General features: G+C 32.6%; 1 protein-coding gene across 1 annotated transcript in view; it reads left to right on the top strand.

Annotated features, from left to right (window-relative positions):
• The window catches only part of LOC145246688 (uncharacterized), a 160,871-nt gene that overhangs the window by 26,930 nt on the left and 114,223 nt on the right, over positions 1-19,718 (top strand). Inside the window, exon 2 of the mRNA XM_080108413.1 lies at positions 15,617-15,668. Coding sequence (XP_079964539.1) covers positions 15,617-15,668 — 52 coding nt within the window. The remainder of the gene's footprint in view (positions 1-15,616; positions 15,669-19,718) is intronic.

The raw sequence follows: 19,718 nt of genomic DNA, 5'->3' as shown, positions 1-19,718 counted from the left end.
GCAAAGAGAAGAAAGGACTGAAAGTTTGAAACTCTGGTAGGTAAACCCTTTATATGCTAATGTCACATAGCAGTGATCTAATATACTGCTTGATGAAGCTGTGGATGCCATTGATATCTTCCTGCAAGAAGTTTTTGTCAGCCAGTTGTACTTATAGATGATGTTCGATGATATATAGCTTTCTGAGCTACCAGTATCCACCAGTCTCCGGGATTATTCCATTTATTGAAAGTTTAATTATGGCTTTCGACAGCAGTTACAACACAGATGCGATTGATGATTTATCAGCAGAAGCCACCTTTTTAGAGGAGCGATTTGATTGGCAGATTAGTTGGAAATGTCTCCTCTTGTCACAGCTTCTACAGACCGCATCATGGGTGGGGTATTTAATTTGTGGATGTCATCGATTACCGCAGAAGAAATGTTATCCCCCCCCCCCCCCGCTGCAGCCAAAGCATTTTCAGAAGTACAAGAAACCTCACATGTTACGGCAGTGGCGCCTCATGGTTTGAGGTTGATATAAGATTCTGCTTGTTTCTGATCTGTTTCTAGAGAATGAGCTAAGTCAGAAGCATCTTTCAAATTGAATGTCTTTTCTAAGAGTTGTTGTCAAATGCCTGTTATGAGGGCAGCATGAACTGCTTGGCCACGATATTCTTCGGCCATTACTGTCTCAAAGTGACAATCCACAGTAAGCGAATCTAGCTTCTGCAAAAAAATCATCAATCTTTTCACCAGGCTTCTGCCTAGCGGTTGCCAAAAGATGTCTAGAATGAACAATGTTAAAGGGCTTTATTAAAAGAGACTGAAGTTTAGTGATGGCTGATTCATATGTCAAAATTTGCTATTAATTTGTGTACTGGATGAGACATATAATTAGTAAGAAAGTCTAGTTTGCTAGTTGCTAGACAGTCGATTGATCTCAGGAAGTTGTTGAATGTACACAGCCATGTGTTCAATGGTCTACGAAATCAGGCACTGAAGAGTTACCATTGAAATGCTGTGGCTTTAGAAATTGGTCCATTTTGGATTGTATTCTATTGTAATGATTCAGAACACGGAAGATGGATTAAAACCAGTTAATAAGGCTCTCTATTCATCTAGAATCACAGGTATGCATGCTGAAATAGAAGAATGGGAAATTTCTAAGATTTTACACAAAGTAACAATGCTAATATGACATGACTTGCTATCATAGAGAAGTTGAGGTATTTAGTTCTCTTCCACTGCAAGAACTTTGGCACAGGAAAGTGTGATTGATAAGTCAGCACCCCAAGGAGTTGGTTTAAAAAAAAAAAAAAAATCTGTCTTCTGATTTAGGAGTCAGTTTTTTTAAAAAATGCGAACCCAAACTCCCCCACTTTTAGAAATTTATTTTAAAATGTTATATTCTAGCCTTTTGTTGGTTATTGCAAATTTTCTGAAAAAAAATAAAAACATAGAAAATCTTCACCATTGTTCATTTAAAATGTAAAACTAAGTTTAATTTTATGTAGAATATGAACTGTGCTATTTTTTAGATAGGATTTTCAAGTCGCATTTAATTTTTACGTCTATTGAATTCTGAGGTGAAAGTACAAAATAGTTACAAAATGTCCTCCCCACGTTAAGAATGGCTTTCTAAATAATAATATTAATATTATTTATTTAATCTATAGATTGGCTTATTCCCTCAACCATGAATGGGTAGACGTCCTAAGTAATTTGCAATTGTATTTTGAGTGTCGCCTGCACTAAGGATTGAACCTTCAACCTCTAGAAGAGTTTAAGTTACAACTAAATTTACCAAGTACTTTATCCACTTTGCCACAGGTCCTTGCAGAAAGAATGATTCCCAAGATCTACTAAATACACCTAAAGAAGATCAAAGGTTACATCGACTAAAACGAAAAACGTTGTGAGAACAGTAGTCTGAAGAATCCAAAAAATGTAAAACATCAATCCTCATTTCAAAAATGCAGAAACATCTATATATTAATACGATAGCGTGTGTGTAATTTGTGTGTCATGCCTAACCCTAACCTCTTTTTTTTCTCTCAAGTGACTGTCATTTAATTGTTATGACCTTCCATTTCTTGTAATAAATAATTTTACCAAGAATTCTTCATAAGTTTTGGTCTCGGTTTCGATTATAGCTGAAGGAACTCAATTTATATATATATATATATATATATATATATATATATATATATATATATATATATATATATATATATATATATGTATATATATATATATATACAGGTGGCAAAAAGAAATTCTGCACTTGTAATTTTTTCAAAAACTGAAAATTTAAACTAAATTTAATGTAACTGTTTAAACAAATTATACCTCATTTGATTGGCCTTTTATTCCTCGATAATTTTACCTGTTCATATTTGACTTTTAATTGAAATATTCTAGTGTTCACGTCAATTTAAAAAAATAACTTCAAATTGAAGAGGCAAAAAGAAAGTCTGCACAATAGAAAACTGTTATTTAAATGTAACTTTAGGACATTAATGCAACACAAATACAACAAGAACTCAATGAACTAGTTAATATTTAGTAGCATAGACCTTCTGCAATTTGACAGCCTGCAATCTTTTGGGAATTCCTTGAATTAGACTGCAGCAATAATCCGGGGAAAGGGCATCCCACTTTTCTTTAATTTTGCCTAAAGTTCTTCCAAATTTGAAATTTTATCATTGTGTAGCTGTTGCTTGATATAATGCCATACGTTTTCGATAGGATTGAGATCTGGATATTGTGCAGGCCAATCCAAATATGGAATATCATACTCTTCCAGGAACCTCTTGACATTACCAGCTGTGTGAATGGGAGCATTATCTTGCATGAAGATGGGATTATCATCCAAATTCCGACTAAAAAGTAGGATAAAAAATGCTCAGTCAACATCTTAATGTACTTGGTCCAATTAATTCGACCTTGTGAGCGAACTATAGGCTCTGGACCATTGGTACTAATAATGCCCCACACCAAAACCGAACCTCCACCACCTTGCAGCGTTGAAACTGTGCACCTAGGATTAAATTCTTCATCTTTCCTCTGACAGACGTACTGCCTACCATCACTACCTAGCCTATTGAACTTGCTTTTGTCACTAAAAAGCACTTTTGACCAATATGAAGAGTCATGATTTTCATTGCATCTGACGAAGTCCAGACAGCGCTTTCTGTTCTTTACAGAAATCATTGGCTTGCGTCTTGCAACATATCCTCGTAAATTAAATTTCATAATCTGTTCTTGACAATAGAAAGACAGCACTTTTTAAGAAGATTGCACTGTTGTTGGATTTGGGGAGCCGTTTCAAATCTGTTTCTTAAGCTGCGGATTTTGATAGCATTGTCTTCTCTGTTAGAAGTAACTCTAGTACGACCAAATTTAGGGGCATCACGAATGCTGCCGGGGTTTTGGTACTTTTGCGCAGTCTTTTGTACTGTTTTCTCATCACATTTCAATCTGCGGCCGATTTCTCGATTTTATAAACCAGAAAGGTGGTGATGTCATGGCATATGGACTAAATGTTACGTTGTATAATCTGGAACAACAACAATTACGATTAGAAATGCTATGTTGCCTGTTGGTAGATATTTTAAACTGATTTAAGGGCGATAATTTCAGCTGGTTTTAAGCAAATTTGTTTCTGTGGACTTTATTTTTGCGTCCTCAATTTGAAGTTATTTTTTTAAATTGATGTGAACACTAGAATATTTCAATTAAAAGTCAAATATGAACAGGTAAAATTATAGAAGAATAAAAGGCGAATCAAATGAGGTATAGAATGTTTAAACAGTTTCATTAAATTTAGCTTACATTTGCAGTTTTTGAAAAAATTACGAGTGCAGACTTTCTTTTTGCCGGCACTGTGTATATGTATATAATATATATATATATATATATATATATATATATATATATATATATATATATATAATTACGCACGCATTTTTTTTTCTTCATAAGTTTTAGTTTTGGTTTGGAATTCAAGCGTATGCACCCCAATCATATGGATATATTCTTGAAGTCGCAACTTTATAATATATAAGAAATCTGCATAAATTAGAATATCATATTTAAGCGTATTTTACAATCGGGTTATGCCAGGTATCCCTGCTAGCTTAGATAAATACTTTTGCAGTTTTAACAAAAGAGCAACAATAATATCAGGGAATCTCCATTTGCGCTGAATATCCACAAAATGCCAACATAAATATATTACATAAGAGTCCGTTGTGGAATTTCCACAGGTCCCAGTAGTAAATTATTATTGTTTTAAAAATTTTGAAAGCTCTGATCTATTTTTCATTTGTTTAATAAATTATTAAACTTAATTTTTAGTTTGAGTGTATTTTGTATTCATTTCATTGAATGTACATTTTGATGCAGGTGAATTGCACAGATTGTTTTCCTCTGCTATTAATCCTTTACACTGGTTGGTGTTTCCAAGTAGCAATTACAAAAGCTTCAGTAAGAGCTTTGTTATGTTGAACTTGCGTCATAAAGAACACCATGGCAGCCAGCAGGAGCAGGTCAAGAGCAAACTGGATAATCGCAGCTGGGTGAAAGTTTTTCTGCATGATAACCTCAATAGACTGCATTTTTATTGTGGCTCATGCCATTTCTGCTTTGCAGAACAGTTATTTTAATGGCGTGTCATTTGCATTGGAGCAGAAGAAATGCCAGTAATATTTCAAGTGAAGCAATTTAACAGATGTCATTTTTCTTTATCTTTTTATAAGAAATATTCCAGTTATGTCACGAGTTACCAATTTTTTCTACTTAATTTAATTCACCTTTAATTTAGTAGATGTACACACTTTTTAGTTCTTTAAAATGCAGTAATCTATTATATCTATGAAAATGAGAATGTGTGTGAGGACACTTCTCAGCCTATATACTCAAATTTTTTTATCTACAGACTTGAAATTTGGTATATAGGGTATTCAGACATATGGAAAACTTTTTAATTGGTTTTCATCCAGAAAAAAAAAATGCCTACTAAGGGGTCAAAATTGAAAAATTGGTCTGTGGGTCTAATCGGATTTTTATCTGTGTGTTAACTGTTTCATAAATATGCATACATGAATCAGTCACATGACTGATTACTTATGTTAAAATAAGTAAGTTTGAAAACACTTATTACGGATTGTTGTCAAGCTGGCCTAATGATAACATATGTGACTCACTGTCTTTAGGTTTTTGTTTCAATCTCAGCTCAAGTATTTTTTTTTTTTTTTTTACTTACAAGAAGTGAATTGTTTAGAAAAACGTGATGCACATGTCTCTGTTTCTGTATGAACATGATGCACAGGTCTCAGTTTCTGTATGAATTAAAATATAATCTTTACAGCCGGGCAATGCCAGGCATCCTGCTAGTTTATTATATAAATGGTAGTGTGTCTGTGTTTGTATGTCCGGCTAAAAGCTATGCATTCCTTCTTGAGAATAATTTTCTTTAAACTCCCTGGCTGTATAATCCCCATTCCCACCCCTCAACCTTCCCAAAATACAGCCATGTTTATTTTATGAGCAGGAGTTTTTCTTTCTCACCAGGATATTTATATTTGGTCAGTTTCACGAATTCTTGTACAAATAATTTGATGCTTGCGTTAATCCTTGTATCTATTTAATTCCGAATGGATATATATGTGTAAGAGAGGTACTGCATACGTGATTAAAGCAAGTGGATTTCTATCTATAGGAAACGTGTGTGTATGTATGACTGGTTACAAAACAAAACAAACACCCACAAAGTTGGTATATTCTTAATCGGCATTGACCTGGATGAATAATATCTAAAATTAAAAAAAAAAAACATTATTCTGTGAAGATAGCCTTAATAGACTGCATTTTTTATTGCTGCTCATGCTATTGCTTCTTTGCTTGTGTGTGTGTTTTTTAAAGAGCTATTTCAATTATGTCAGGAATAGCAAACCTTTTCTACTTATGTTTCTGAATGTTTTAGATGAGGATTGATTATTCATATTAGTTGGCTTCTTCAGACTACTGTTCTCATTTTGAATGTTATTTGCACAACATTTTAGTCAATGTAACCTCTGATCTTCTTCATGTGTATCTTGTCAAGTTCAGGAACCTACCTGGAATTTTGAACTTAGCCCTTTATTTAATCTCTGGGGATAACCTGCTTTCATTCAGTCGGTCATTACTAGGTAGAAGTCCTAAGTAAATTGTATTTTTCAGTGTCACCTGCACTGAGGATTGAACCATCAACACCCAGAACAGTGTAACCTATAAATTAATTTTACAAAATACTTTATTCACTATGCCATGGGTCCTTGTCTGAAAAATCCAAATGATAGAAATTGTTTTAATAAATGCATCAATTTAGTACAACTTTTATTTAGTGCTTGTACCTACTTTACATCTTTAAAATGTGGTAATCTTTTATATAAAGAGCAGTTGTGCATGTTTGTGTCCAACTAAAAGTTCGGCACTACAAAACAAACAACTACAAAGTTGGTATTTTGTTGATCAGCAACGCCCTGGATAAATAATATCTAAAATTTAGAAAAAAAAAATTATTCTTTGACTCTAAACGAGTACAGATTTTGTCAGGTGTGTTAGCTTTTCAGTCCTTTTATATACTTAAGGAAGTAATTTTTTTTTTTATCAATGATTTACTTCACCTTCTGACTCATTCCTCAGGGAACCTATATAAAGGAGAGTTGTGTGTATGTTCAGGGAAAGGACTGGACTGGGCAGATAAGAGGTGGGAGGGCTTGGAGAGGGAGAAAGGGCATGGAGAGCAAGGGGCAAAAACAGGAGAGGAAGAGATAGAGGTTTTAATAGAAATGTTACATTATTTTGCCCCGGGCAATGCTGAGTAGCTCTGCTTGTCTATTATATGAAAGTCTGTGTTTATCAAGCTAAAAGTTAAAAAAAAAGAAACTATAGAACAAACACCCATAAAGTTAGTATATTTTTGATCGGCATTGCTCTGGCCTATTAATATCTAAAATTTAAAAGTAATTATTCATTCTTTGGGAGTCAACTGGTCGAGTTTTCGTTGGAGGGTAAGGGGATAACCATTTCCAATGTTATCTGTTATATAAAAGAGAGGTGAATGACTCGCGTTACTATTATTTTCAATACATTGAAACGGGGAGGAATGAGGTAGGTAAAACAGATGTGTAAAAACAGGGAAGGGGGAAGAGAAAAACAGTGTGAGAGATGGAAGTTTTAATATAAGAATATAATACACACTTTTTGACCACTTATGTTGTTTTTTTATAGCCGAGAGCAAGGCTGGGCAGTCATGCTAATGTTGACACATATGGCAGTTAGCCGTACCATGATTTAATATGTATATGCTAGTGTGGATAGAATAGCAGTGTAGAAGAAAGGATTTCAGATAAATACATGGTGAACTTTAATAACGATTCTAAATTTGCATTTATAATTATTGATTATTTAGAAGTTTTTATATATCTATCAGTCATGCACATAACAGTTGCATGAAATATCTGTTTTATTTATATGCACAAGAAATATCTTGTGCTATGGTCGAGTTGTAGTTTTAAAAAAAAAAATTTTATTTTCTTCTCAGTTTGTTCAAGCTGGGGATGTGGCATCCTACCAGATGCCAAACATTCACCCGTTAACTCAGATATTCCAACCGGGAGATCTTTTTAATATTCTGACCGTCCATTTTTGAGTGCAATTATTTGAATCTCTCCTGCACTTGGTTCACCTGGTATATTTGCCAGGTAGTTTTTGAAATTCTTTTTCATGGATCCGGTTGCTTCTATAATAACTGGAATGATAGAGATCTTAAGATTCAAGTTTCTTTTCATGCCATTGAAACCAACCGAGAGCTCTTTTTAGTATCCTCGCTGTTCCTTTAAGTGCAATTGTCTGGATCTCTTTTGCACTTGGTCCACCAGGAATATTAGTTAGTTAGGACTTTGGGTTCTTTATAAGCCCTGTGGCATCTATAATAACTGGTATAATTGATGTGTAGGTAGGTGTATGGATACTCAGATGATTGTCACATCACTGTACATTTACTATACTAAGTTCTGTTTGGTTATTTTCACCAGGAGTTTAATGTAGACTGACTAGCATTCTCTTTTCCCTCATCATCATCATAATAGTGATGAGGGTCGGGAATAAACTAAAGACTAACTGAAATTATAGTGCCTTTATGCTTGCTGATCAAGTATCTCTACTCACCTGTTTACCTTTCTATATTCTTATTTCACTTTAGTATATTATTATAGAGAAAAAGTTGGTGATTTCTTACTTATTCAAGTCAGATACGTACAAACACGGCCGACTTATTAAAATGGCTACTTCCTGTCTCATCAGTCTGAACAGATCTCACCACTCTTACATTTAATATTTATATGATAACTAAAAAAAAATTATAAAACGTTACTTTTATATCCTTTCATGAATGACTTGCGTTACTATTACATTGAAACTGAGAGGAATGAGATGGGCAAGGTTAGGTTGGTTGGTTGATTGTTTTACGGCATATCAACCTTTTTCAGGTTATTTAATGCCGAATCTAGTTATTTAGAGGAACGATTTTTAATAGAGTATATTTCTTTTTACGTCAGATTCTATTTAACCCATAGTTGGGACCCTAACAGGTACTACCACTCCGGGTCAGAGTGGACCTGGGAGCAATGGCAATTAAAGGGTGGCTCCACACTCCCCAAAGCCCGCAAGCTGGGGCCTCACCATCGGATATAGTTTTAGGTCATATCCAGGACCGGCAAGGTTAGGTTGTTCTGAACAATCATTATATGATGATACTAAACCTTATGTCTACAATCTTTATTCTAATTTTAATCAAAATCTATTTTACAATTTGGATTTAAGTGAGCTTAAGAAGAAATTGAAATTCACAAAATCTTGCTTAATTTGTATCTAAGTACGTCGAAGGATGGAGTACTGTTGCAACATCTGGGTAGAAGCTGCTAGAAGCACCTTATCCTGCCTTGACGATGCTCTTCTAATTTCCAAAACGAATGATTGCTTTCTAGCTATGCTAACAGATGGCAGTTCTTTTATGGCGGCTTCAAATAACCAAAGGTTTTAGACCAATCTGAAAAAAGGTTAATTATTCTATTTTTCTTTTTTTTTTTTATTATTCTTTAAAGTTTATTATCATTTATATATAGATACATTTTTATTTTTAGTTTATATTTAATAAAAATATCAGAAATACCACACCACACTTTCTTAGAACTGCACGCCTGTGGAACTGTTTCGTTTACCTGCTTTCCAACTGACTACAATATGATTGTCTTCAAGTCCAACTTGAACAAATTCTTGATGAGCCATTCCCTTAAGTAATCCAATTTACCAAATTTCCACTACTAACGATGATTACAGCATGTTCCCCTTGACCACTGTACACTCATTAATCCTTATCCTCCAGGCCTTGATAAGTGGTGACTTCTTTGTAAAAAAAATTTTTTTTTTATATATTTTCAATTGAATCTATTAATAGCTGATCACAGTGAACAACCGAATAGCAACACTAGCATACCTCTATCAACTGAAAAGCAATGCATTTTTTTTTTATTAGTTTATATTTTAATTCAGAATTTAATGCCAAAGAACTAGCTGTAACTAAATGGGGTCAAACATCTGAAACATCTGACATTTGAATGAGTTTAGTTGTGAAGACATTTTGTATATTACACAATCAATAGATAAGTTTTGCTTTCTATTTTATTGCTTTTATTTTACTTTTAAAATACAATAACATCAATTCAACTTACAATATTTATTTATCTATTTTGATTGAACTGGATGAGGACCGCTTCTCAATTAGAATTCCTGGATTTAAAAAAAACAAACTTTCAAGTAAGGTAATAAATGCACTAACAACACAGCAATTTAAGGTGAAATTTGACAGGGGCTACTGTAGCCTTTTCTGTGTAAATTTCTACTACCATTTTCATACATGGCAACTGAAGCATACTGGTTATTTATTTATTTATTTTTTACCAAATCAATTGAATAAGCACAAAATGTAGAGATGCTGGGATATACTTGTGGTACTGTGGACGTCTCTCTGCCACCTCCACCTAGAGCCAAGGTCCCGAACAATAAGAGAAAATGATTCATTAACAGAATAAAAGTATAGGAAGTGAGATTAGTAAAAAGATGATGAGGTGTGCTGCTGAGGTCTTTTTGAACTCTTGAAACAGGAAGATGCCTCACGGTTGGTGGTCAATAGTCAACTGCTCCCAGCTGACAGAGCAAGGATAGAAGTAAATCAAACTCACTCTAGTAGAGAAATGTGGCACTATAAATGCCCCTTCCCCTAGAGTGTTAGAAAGTGATTCATAACTAAAACAAAATACCGAATATAGCATTTTCAATTTTGAGTTTATAAATTTAGGAGTCAGAGGTAGTTTGGAGACAGTTTTAAGTTTGCACACGCTGACGATAGTTGGCAGCTTGGAGATCACTAGAAAGAGATTAGAGACAAGATTGAGCAGTTTTAGCAGATGAGAATATGAATTAATCAACCAATCAACAAACATGTCTTGACAGACAATTCGGACAATTATTAACAATGTTTCAAGGGTTCTTTATCGCACACACTTAGAGTACAACTGATTTATACACAATGTACCTAGTTATGTTTTCTCTTGCAAGTTTCCATGGTTCTATTTTAATTTTATACTCATAAGCCAGTGCTCGATCCCCGGCAAACTGCAATATGAGAGATAACAACATGGCCAGAATGAGAAGACGAACATGTAGAAAACCATAGAACATAAGTGTTAGGATGGCAGCTGGCAAAAGGAGGATGCATATTGCTTCCCATAGTTCTGTTTACTTAAACCTTAATAAATACCCCTGCCACCTGATCATTATTATTAGCGTTATCTACCACTTTGTGGACCTTGATATAAATAAAGGATTGATTGAAGAGCCAAATGCAATTCATTTTAAGAGATAGATTCAGAAATACTTTGTAAGTATAAAACTCTTATTAATATTTTTATGGAATATAAGTTCAATGAACACTGAGGCAAACTATGAAATCGGCAAACTGTGTTTAAATTTTTAATAATCTTTTACATTCAAACCATAAAAAAATCGGGTACTGATCCCAAACTTGACCCGTAGTTGCATTAGCATCTTCTGGCAGTTTATGGTAAGCAGCTGGAAAAATTACCAGAAAAAGTCGTAAACACTGCTAAAATACTGAAAACAAAACTTTAACATAAGACTTACCATAAGTTTAATTTTTCTAGAAAAGTATGTTAAATTTTGTTTTGCAACAAATGTTACACAAATAATATTTTTTTTATAAGCTGAAAACATGGAAACAACTATTAATGAAGATCAAAAAAATTTTCAATGAAATCAGTGTTCTTTTTTTTTTGTAGCGATGGAAACAATTTGTTTTGATAGAAACTATAATAGAAAACATTTTTTTTTTTTTTTTTTCAAGAAAAATATCAGAAAAGTGTTTTTTTTTTGTTTTGTTTTTTGTTTTTCCTATTAATGAAATCAATTTTAATGTCTGCTGACAGCTATTTGCAATTGGCTAACCGTGTTGGCTTTTTCTGGTTGCTTTTCCAGTAGTTTACCATAAACAGCCGGAATATGCTGATGTGGCCTTAAATCAGATTCTGGGTTGGTATAAAAAATAGGTATGATTACTATAAAAGCGTTATTATGCTGTAAAAGAAATGGACAAACTAAAATACTTTATATAGATTCTTGTATGTATGGCAAAATCACGTTGACACACTAGTTTGCATTAGATCACAGAAGTTAAGTGATGTTGAGCCTGGTAAGTACCAAATAAGTGATCATTTAGGAATACCAGATTCTGTATGTGCTCTCTATTCATCCTGGCATTGTTTCCAGTTGTTCCAGACTTCTTGCCATTAGAATAAAGCCGTGCTGAGTCAACAGAGGTGTAGATGGAGATTGCGCCACCCTTGCTTCAGTTTTAGGGAAATCACAGTACGATAAGCTACTCACTATTACTCATTTCATACATCATTGAACAAATGGAATTTTAGCAAATTTCACAAGAATTTGTAAGCGGGTTTCAACTCTTGGAGAGAAGTTGAAGAATCTTGTCCTTTCTTCAAAGTAATTATGTAGTAAGCACTACTATTATATGTTATCTTATAAATTTAAAAAATTATTTGGTGTCTTATTAATAGGACAGTGGGACCTAATGGGGTTAAAAGACAAAGTTTTGGAAGCTATTTACATTGAAAAATTGTATAAATAGAGATTAAAACAATATTAATTTAACAGGTTAATGTAGTTTGCTTGAAGCATTGTTCAATGTGTATAAAACAAATTATAGTTTTATAACAATATAGTTCAATTTAATTGCTAACTAATACTATAATAGTTTTTTTAACCAAAACAAAAACAGTATACTTGAAAAAAAAGGCAAAAATGAAAGTAAAGACTCCCGGACAATGCCGGACAGATATATACATAGTTCTGTATAAAAGTCATGTGTGAAGGACACAAATTCTTGTTCGATGAATACATTTCTAATTCTATACAAAAGCAGCGAAAATGTCACCAGAAATCTGTAAAGGTGAATAAATGTCATTGCGTAGTGCAATGAAGATGAAGCAATAAAAACCAATGGTAACCAACTTCATGTGGGTTTCTCAAATCTTGAACAACTGGAATTGTTAAGAAAACAAGTTTCATTAAGAGTTCATAACATTTGGAGAAAGCAGAGAACACATACAACACTTGGAATTCCCAAATGGTCACCTATTATAGTACTGACCAAGCTCAACGTTGCTTAACTTTGGTGATCTAACAGGATCCAATGTGTCAGTGCGATTATGCCATATTGGTTTAAAAATACAAAGGCATTGATTTGCATATGAGAGGAGTGGCTGTGTTAAAGACGAATTGTGGTTGACAATGAGTCAAGTGTTTGGCAGCAGGGAGAGCATGCCAAAGTTAAGAATCGTGTTGTGGAAGTAGTGTCAATTTTTATTTAGATTGATACAAGTACAGAAACGTTTCTGAAATTTGAGATGAGGATTGATAATTTGTATAATTTGGTCTACTGTTTTTCATCTTCAGTGTTATTCACACAATGTTTCAGCCGCTGTAACCTTTGAACATTTTCAGGTGTATTTCGACAGGAATAGCATTAGAGTCTAGATGAGAACAGTAGTGCGAATACTCCAAATATATTTCAAAGTATAAGAACATTTCACTTAACATTTAAATGGAATGAATAATGATAATCGGGAAAAATATTGGCAGATACTACAACTATTAAATATCGACAGTTTGAAAATAAGTAGAGCCAGTTTTTCTTCCATTTTTTATTTTTTTTTTATTTTAATTATTAATAGTTTCTTTAATAGAAACTACATGCTTAAATCTGTTTTGGCAATCTCACATAGCATTCAAAAGTTCAATGGCTGTGTCTAACAATATCATGGGTTTAATAAGAAGAAAATTTAAATTAAGCTAATTAAGAAAGGTAACTTTTATTTGTCTCTACATGAATAAATAAAAATTGTCTTATTTCTCTTTTGTAACCTATGACTAATTTTGTAACGCTTATTTCTAAGAGAACATAGAATTTTCCTATGGTTTATGTTATATTGAAAGCTTTGTGGGATGAAAGATTTAAATAAATATGAGTAAGCTCACTGTAAAAGAAATCGCAATGTGTATAGTTTAATATCCATTATGTTAGAATAATCAACTGTTTATGTCATGGAAACAAGTGTTTGAATAAAAATTATATTAAAGACAAGTTTAGATACAAATTTAATCTATAATATGAATCTCACCTGTCTGTTTAAATGTATGTGTGTATGTTTGTATGTCTGCCTAAAACTTTCGACAGAGGCGACGGATTTTCACGAGATCAGTATCGTTTTGAAGCTTGACTCTTTGGACGACAAATATCGAAAAATTGGCTGAAAACATTAATTCCTTCACCCTCAACTGGGCAGTTTTCTACAAGGAGGGGTCGCTTTTTTTGCCGATATTCTCGAAAGTCATCCCCTCTTTTCGATTGACTAGCCTTAATTTAAACCTTTGCCACTTCGCAGTACGGCTTCAAGCCTGCCTGCCTACTACCACTTTTTTTTTTTTTTTTTTTGCTCAACATACACCTCCAAACACCCAGGTAATGCCGGGCACCCAAAAACTAGTAAATAATGAGATAATTAAACATAATTGTTTATCTGATTAAAATACAGATATTTAGGCATTTCCTTTTATATTAATGATATAAACTGAATTTTCTTCTTTTTTTTTTTTTTTCAGCATTAGTAAAATGTTTGTGTTACCATAAATCAGGGCTGGAATAAATATTTTTTTGAAAGAAACTAAGGCATAGTACTTTTTTCTGCAAATAATATGGTGCAACAATGATAAATATTGGCTAGGCAGAATCAAAGATGGATTCGTGAGATGCATTGCTATTTAGATATGATTTCAAAACCGACCAACGTTATTTTATATATTAATTCACCATCCCTTTATTCTGAATAAAATATTCATCGAATTAGAATATAGTATGATATACATATTTTAAGTTTTAATGTTTTTCTCTTCATCAAAATAAAATTCAATTTTTAATTCTGTCAAAATTAGGAAAGTTTTAATGTGTGCTATGTTTTTAAGTGTAAAAGAACTGTATATATAAATCATATTTACATTTTTATTAGAAAAGAAAATAGTCTTTCCTGTTTATTCCATTAAAAACAAAACAATGATACAATAGAATTAATGAGGTAACGTTGTCTGAGAACCAACACACATTGTGTGCAGTTTTAGTCGCAAAGGAGACCAAGACGAAGAATAGGAAATAACGCCAACTCGCTTGGTCTTTGTAGCAGCAGCATTTATTTCCTCCTTCTCTTTTTACTGTTTTGATGTCCCTCACGTGATCGTCTTAAGCATCCTTTGTGTCTTGTACATGATCATGAACGTTATCGATGTCTCTCACGTGATCGTTTTTTTTCTCTTCTTTTATAGTCTTTTTATTTTCTTTCCTGGTGACGTCATTTTGCGTGCATTTACATATGCGCATCTGTGCTATGTTACAATGGGATGAATTAGATTTCATGGACCCTCAGAAAATATTGAAAATGAAAGACGATTTTTAATCTACATCGATTGTCTTTCAATGCACATGGCATCTGTAGACAAACAGATAATATATCCAAGTTGTTTGGTTTTTCATCACAGGGTCAATTTTTAATATAAGGAAACATTTTTTTTTGGGGGGGGGGGTCTTGAAACCTAATTGATGTTTCATCTTTGTTTTTGTTTTGTCCGCCCACCTTTTTCTGTATACTTTTAGTATGTACCTCATTAGAAAAAAACGCATCAAATTAGATAACAGATAATGAATTATTTTCATAGATTAGGCTTGGCTTGATTTTTTTTTTTTTGTTTTTTTTTTTAAACACTTTTACCATGAAAGTAATCAATTAAAAAAAATATTATTAAAAAAATTTCCAAATCGGTTTTTTTTTTCTTTTCCATTTTGTTATGCTGATTTATGATGAAATAAGAAACATTCAATTAAAATAAGAATCGTTTCAAATTTACATTCAAGATGAGATTTAAAGTTTTGCTAATTTTTCTTTGACAGGAGCTACAATTATTTCCTGGCGATGTGCAGGTGAAGAAATGTTATTTTTAAGGTAAGTCTTTAATTTTAAAAAAAATTTATTTTTTTTGTCATTTAATAAGATTTAATAGATTTTTTTTCTTTGGTTTTGTCATTTAATAAGATTTAATAGATTTTTTTTCTTTGGTTTTGTCATTTAATAAGATTTAATAGATTTTTTTTTTCTTTGGTTTTGTCATTTAATAAGATTTAATAGATTTTTTTTCTTTGGTTTTGTCATTTAATAAGATTTAATAGATTTTTTTTCTTTGGTTTTGTCATTTAATAAGATTTAATAGATTTTTTTTCTTTGGTTTTGTCATTTAATAAGATTTAATAGATTTTTTTTTCTTTGGTTTTGTCATTTAATAAAATTTTATAGATTTTTTTTTTCTTTGGTTTTGTCATTTAATAAAATTTTATAGATTTTTTTTTTTTTTTTTTTTTTTTGTCATTTAATAAGATTTTATAGATTTCTGTTTTATGCTAGACGAAATTATACTTCAACAAAATTCACTCGAAAAGTGATGAAATGTGCGCTTGTGTGTTCACACACTTGAATCCAATATATATATATATATATATATATATATATATATACGAGCAAACAGTTAATAAAACATGTTTAAAAAAAAGCACTTTGAAATTAGTTAAAAACATATTTCATCTGAAAAGGAAACACTAAATAAGTGGATAGATTTTGCGTGCAAAATCCGATCCCACATTTTGCTAATTCCTAGCCTCTGATGAGAAGGAAAGTATTTCTTTGAAACTCTGCGGATTAAGGACTATCCACTTATCTAGTGTTTCCTTTTCAGATTAAATATGTTTTAACTCATTTCAAAGTGTTTTTTAACATGGTTTATTAACTGTTTGCTCGTATTATAAGCTCTATTTCCTATTTGGTTTTAGCAAGCTTTTACATCTGGCTGAGATAACTTTATAACTATTAATTCTTTAATATTTATAATATACTTTAATTTTACCATCTTGGATCATTTTCGTAAATTTAATTGTAATTTTTATTTCACACAAAGTGGAATGATAAAACTGTCGCCTTAGAAAAGATGACATGATTCCATTTCCTTTCGAGAAAAACCAGCTTTCTTTTTATGTTGGAGGCCATTTACTAGTTGGCCTGTTGTGTACAAATCCCAAGAGCGATAGGAGCCTTCTATCATGTCTGAAAGTGACACCATGTTCAACAAGCAATATCGAAGATGTGCCACTGTACAACTCCTGCTCTCCAAGTTATGACAACAGAACCATTGCTAGTACCCTCAAAATGCATCGCTACATTGCTACAAATAACAGGGATGTGTCCAGGGTGATGAAAAAGTTTCTGTCCACAGTTATGGTCTTTGATGTGGTTCCAGGTGAGGGCCACCTTACATCTTCGAAGTCAGCTTGAAAGTCAACACCAAAATGTACCTGGATGTGCTAAAGTGTGTGGTAAACCTCTGGTGCAGTCAGGTGGCTGCTGAAAGACGCTGAATGTGGCAGCAGGACTTTGTGCCGGCCGTAAGTCCAAAGGGCTTGGCTTCAAAAGGGGTGCTACAACTTTGTACCCTTCTCTCACTGGCCTCCTCCTACCCTGACCTGAACCCATTGGACTATTTCATTTGGTCATACGTTGAGAACATCATCAACATGACCACCCACAACTCCAAAGCCATCCACCGAGTATTCTCTGACCTCCTGCCGCTCTTGTAGAAAATGCATGCTCCCAGTTCCGGACCTGTATTGAGGCAGTAATTGAGGTTGAAGGCAACTACATTGAATAGATGTTAGCTCTACTACATAGTCAAGTTACCTGAATTGATTTTTTCCAATAAATTTTAAAATAAAGCTGTAGTGTTTTTTTTGTTTTTTTTAGGGCAACAACTTTATCGTTCCATGTGTGTATATATATATATATATATATATATATATATATATATATATATACATATAAAAAAAATTAAAGATGACGAATAAAATTTATATATAACTTTATTATATCGTCAGAGCAATTAGGAAAAGTTAAAGAAAATTTTTAAAAAAAAACAACTTTTTAGGTCATGGCATTTCGAAGTTAAATGCTTCTCATCAGAAGAGAAGTGTTAGAATTATGCAAATATAGAAAAAACTGGCTTAATAACATTTAGATACAAATTGAGAATGAAGGAATAGAATAATATAGTCAATAGTAATTAAAAGTAGGTACAACGTATAAGGGTAACTCTTGATAAGTTTTGCTTTATTAAAGATATACTCTTTGATAACACAATTATATAATGTACACTAGTAGGGAACCCCGACATTGCCCAAGATTAAATGAAGATTAACAAATGTTCCACATATCCAATATTTTCATTGGCATCGAAATCTGTGAAATCAATTTTTTAATCAAATTGATTGATTGCCTACTTGAGTCTTGGATCCATCACGGTGCACTCAGAGAAAGCTCCATATGCCTTCCTACAATGACTTAGTCCACAATACATTGCTCTATACAGAACATACTGCTTACTTTATGCAATTATTTTTATATATAATGGCTTGGATTAAAGTTTAAAATACAAAAGTCCAGTATCATGGTTCAATTGTGCTCTAAACAGAAACATTAATCTCTAATACACCCCTGTTTTATCAAAGAACCTACAGTTGGTTTCTTATGCTGGTCTTTCTGCTTGTGCGATAATAAAACTTCTCAAATCCACTGATGATGTTAGGCTGTATGAGGGTGTTACCTTTGGTCAAAATAGTGCTGTTTCTTTCTTTAAGCAAATTTTTTTGATTCTCAGTTTTTTATATTTATCAAAGGCATTCTGATAGAAAACATTTAAGAACACCCCCAAAGACTTAAGTGCATTTGTGTGAAATTTAAAAAAACATTGACTTAACCATTTTGGAATCCATACTGATGTATATACGTATATAAAAGTATATAAAGAAAAATGATATTAATTTTATACGGACATTTATTAAATATGGTTAAAATAAGGTAAATACAAGAAAGGGGGTGGGATTAGCATTTACCTACAAATCATGTATCTGTCTTCATCAGTTCATCTTTGATTGAATCCAAACTCTAACTCTTGTTCTCTCATTGCAATCTTGTATCATTGTGTCTGTTTTAGAAGTACTTTAATGAAATGTGCTCTGACGAACATAGCACTTGTGCCCCTTCAACATAAATATTTATGAGGGACATGACAAGCAGCACTGTGGAGATCTCTCAATGTTGTAAAGCTTTCTACTTAATAGTTTTTTTGTTTTTTCTTGAACTGCTAGACTTTGGAATTCCCTCTATGATTGTACTAATATGCAGAAATTCAAGTATTACGTAAAGCCATCTAGATAGTGCTTCTTTACGTTCAAGTGGCAATATGCCTTGTTTGAGGTAAATAAGAATTAAATAAAAAACTATACTAAAAAAAAAAAAGTGGTTTATCTGTCGAAGACCATTTGATTATCCAAAGCATGATGGATGATTCATATTGAGAGTCTGTTTAAAGTGAAGCTGGTTTACTCAGAGCTAGTCTCACTCTCATGTTCCAACCAGCCTGATCCAGCGGCACAAAATGGGTCAAGACAAATTCAGGCCAAGTGGGATGCAGGAGTTGCTGAAAGTGCCAACTTTCTCTTAAATACAATGCTTGGTATTCCCAAATGGTCACCAATCTGGTAGTGACCAGGCTCGACATTGCTTAACTTGCTTAACATGTACATACATCATAAAGATTTTTCTTTATTTTTTTTATTTTTCTTAAAGAGCTTTGGACAAGCACCAAATTAATATTTTATTATGCATGCAAAATAAATGTGATTATTACGTGTTAAAAAAAGGGTGAATTACTAATAGAATAGCAGAAATAATGTATATTTAGCAGACAGATATTGAAAGTGTCAATTAGTTTTATTAGAATACTAGTAGTGAGGGGGGGGGCGACCTTGCTGGTCTTAAAATACGTTTAATAGAGAGGGTGGAACGATAAATTAACTTTGGTGAACTAATGAGAACCATCGTGTCAACATAATGTCGTATGTATAAACAATAGAATAAACGAAAAATTATTAAATCATAGATTCCCACTTATTC

Source organism: Euprymna scolopes, chromosome 24 (assembly GCF_053919585.1).
Source record: "Euprymna scolopes isolate OS-2025 chromosome 24, ASM5391958v1, whole genome shotgun sequence".
In the NCBI taxonomy this organism is placed as follows: domain Eukaryota; kingdom Metazoa; phylum Mollusca; class Cephalopoda; order Sepiida; family Sepiolidae; genus Euprymna; species Euprymna scolopes.
The sequence above is the reverse complement of the archived record's forward strand: the minus strand, read 5'-3'. Positions and strand labels throughout refer to the sequence as shown.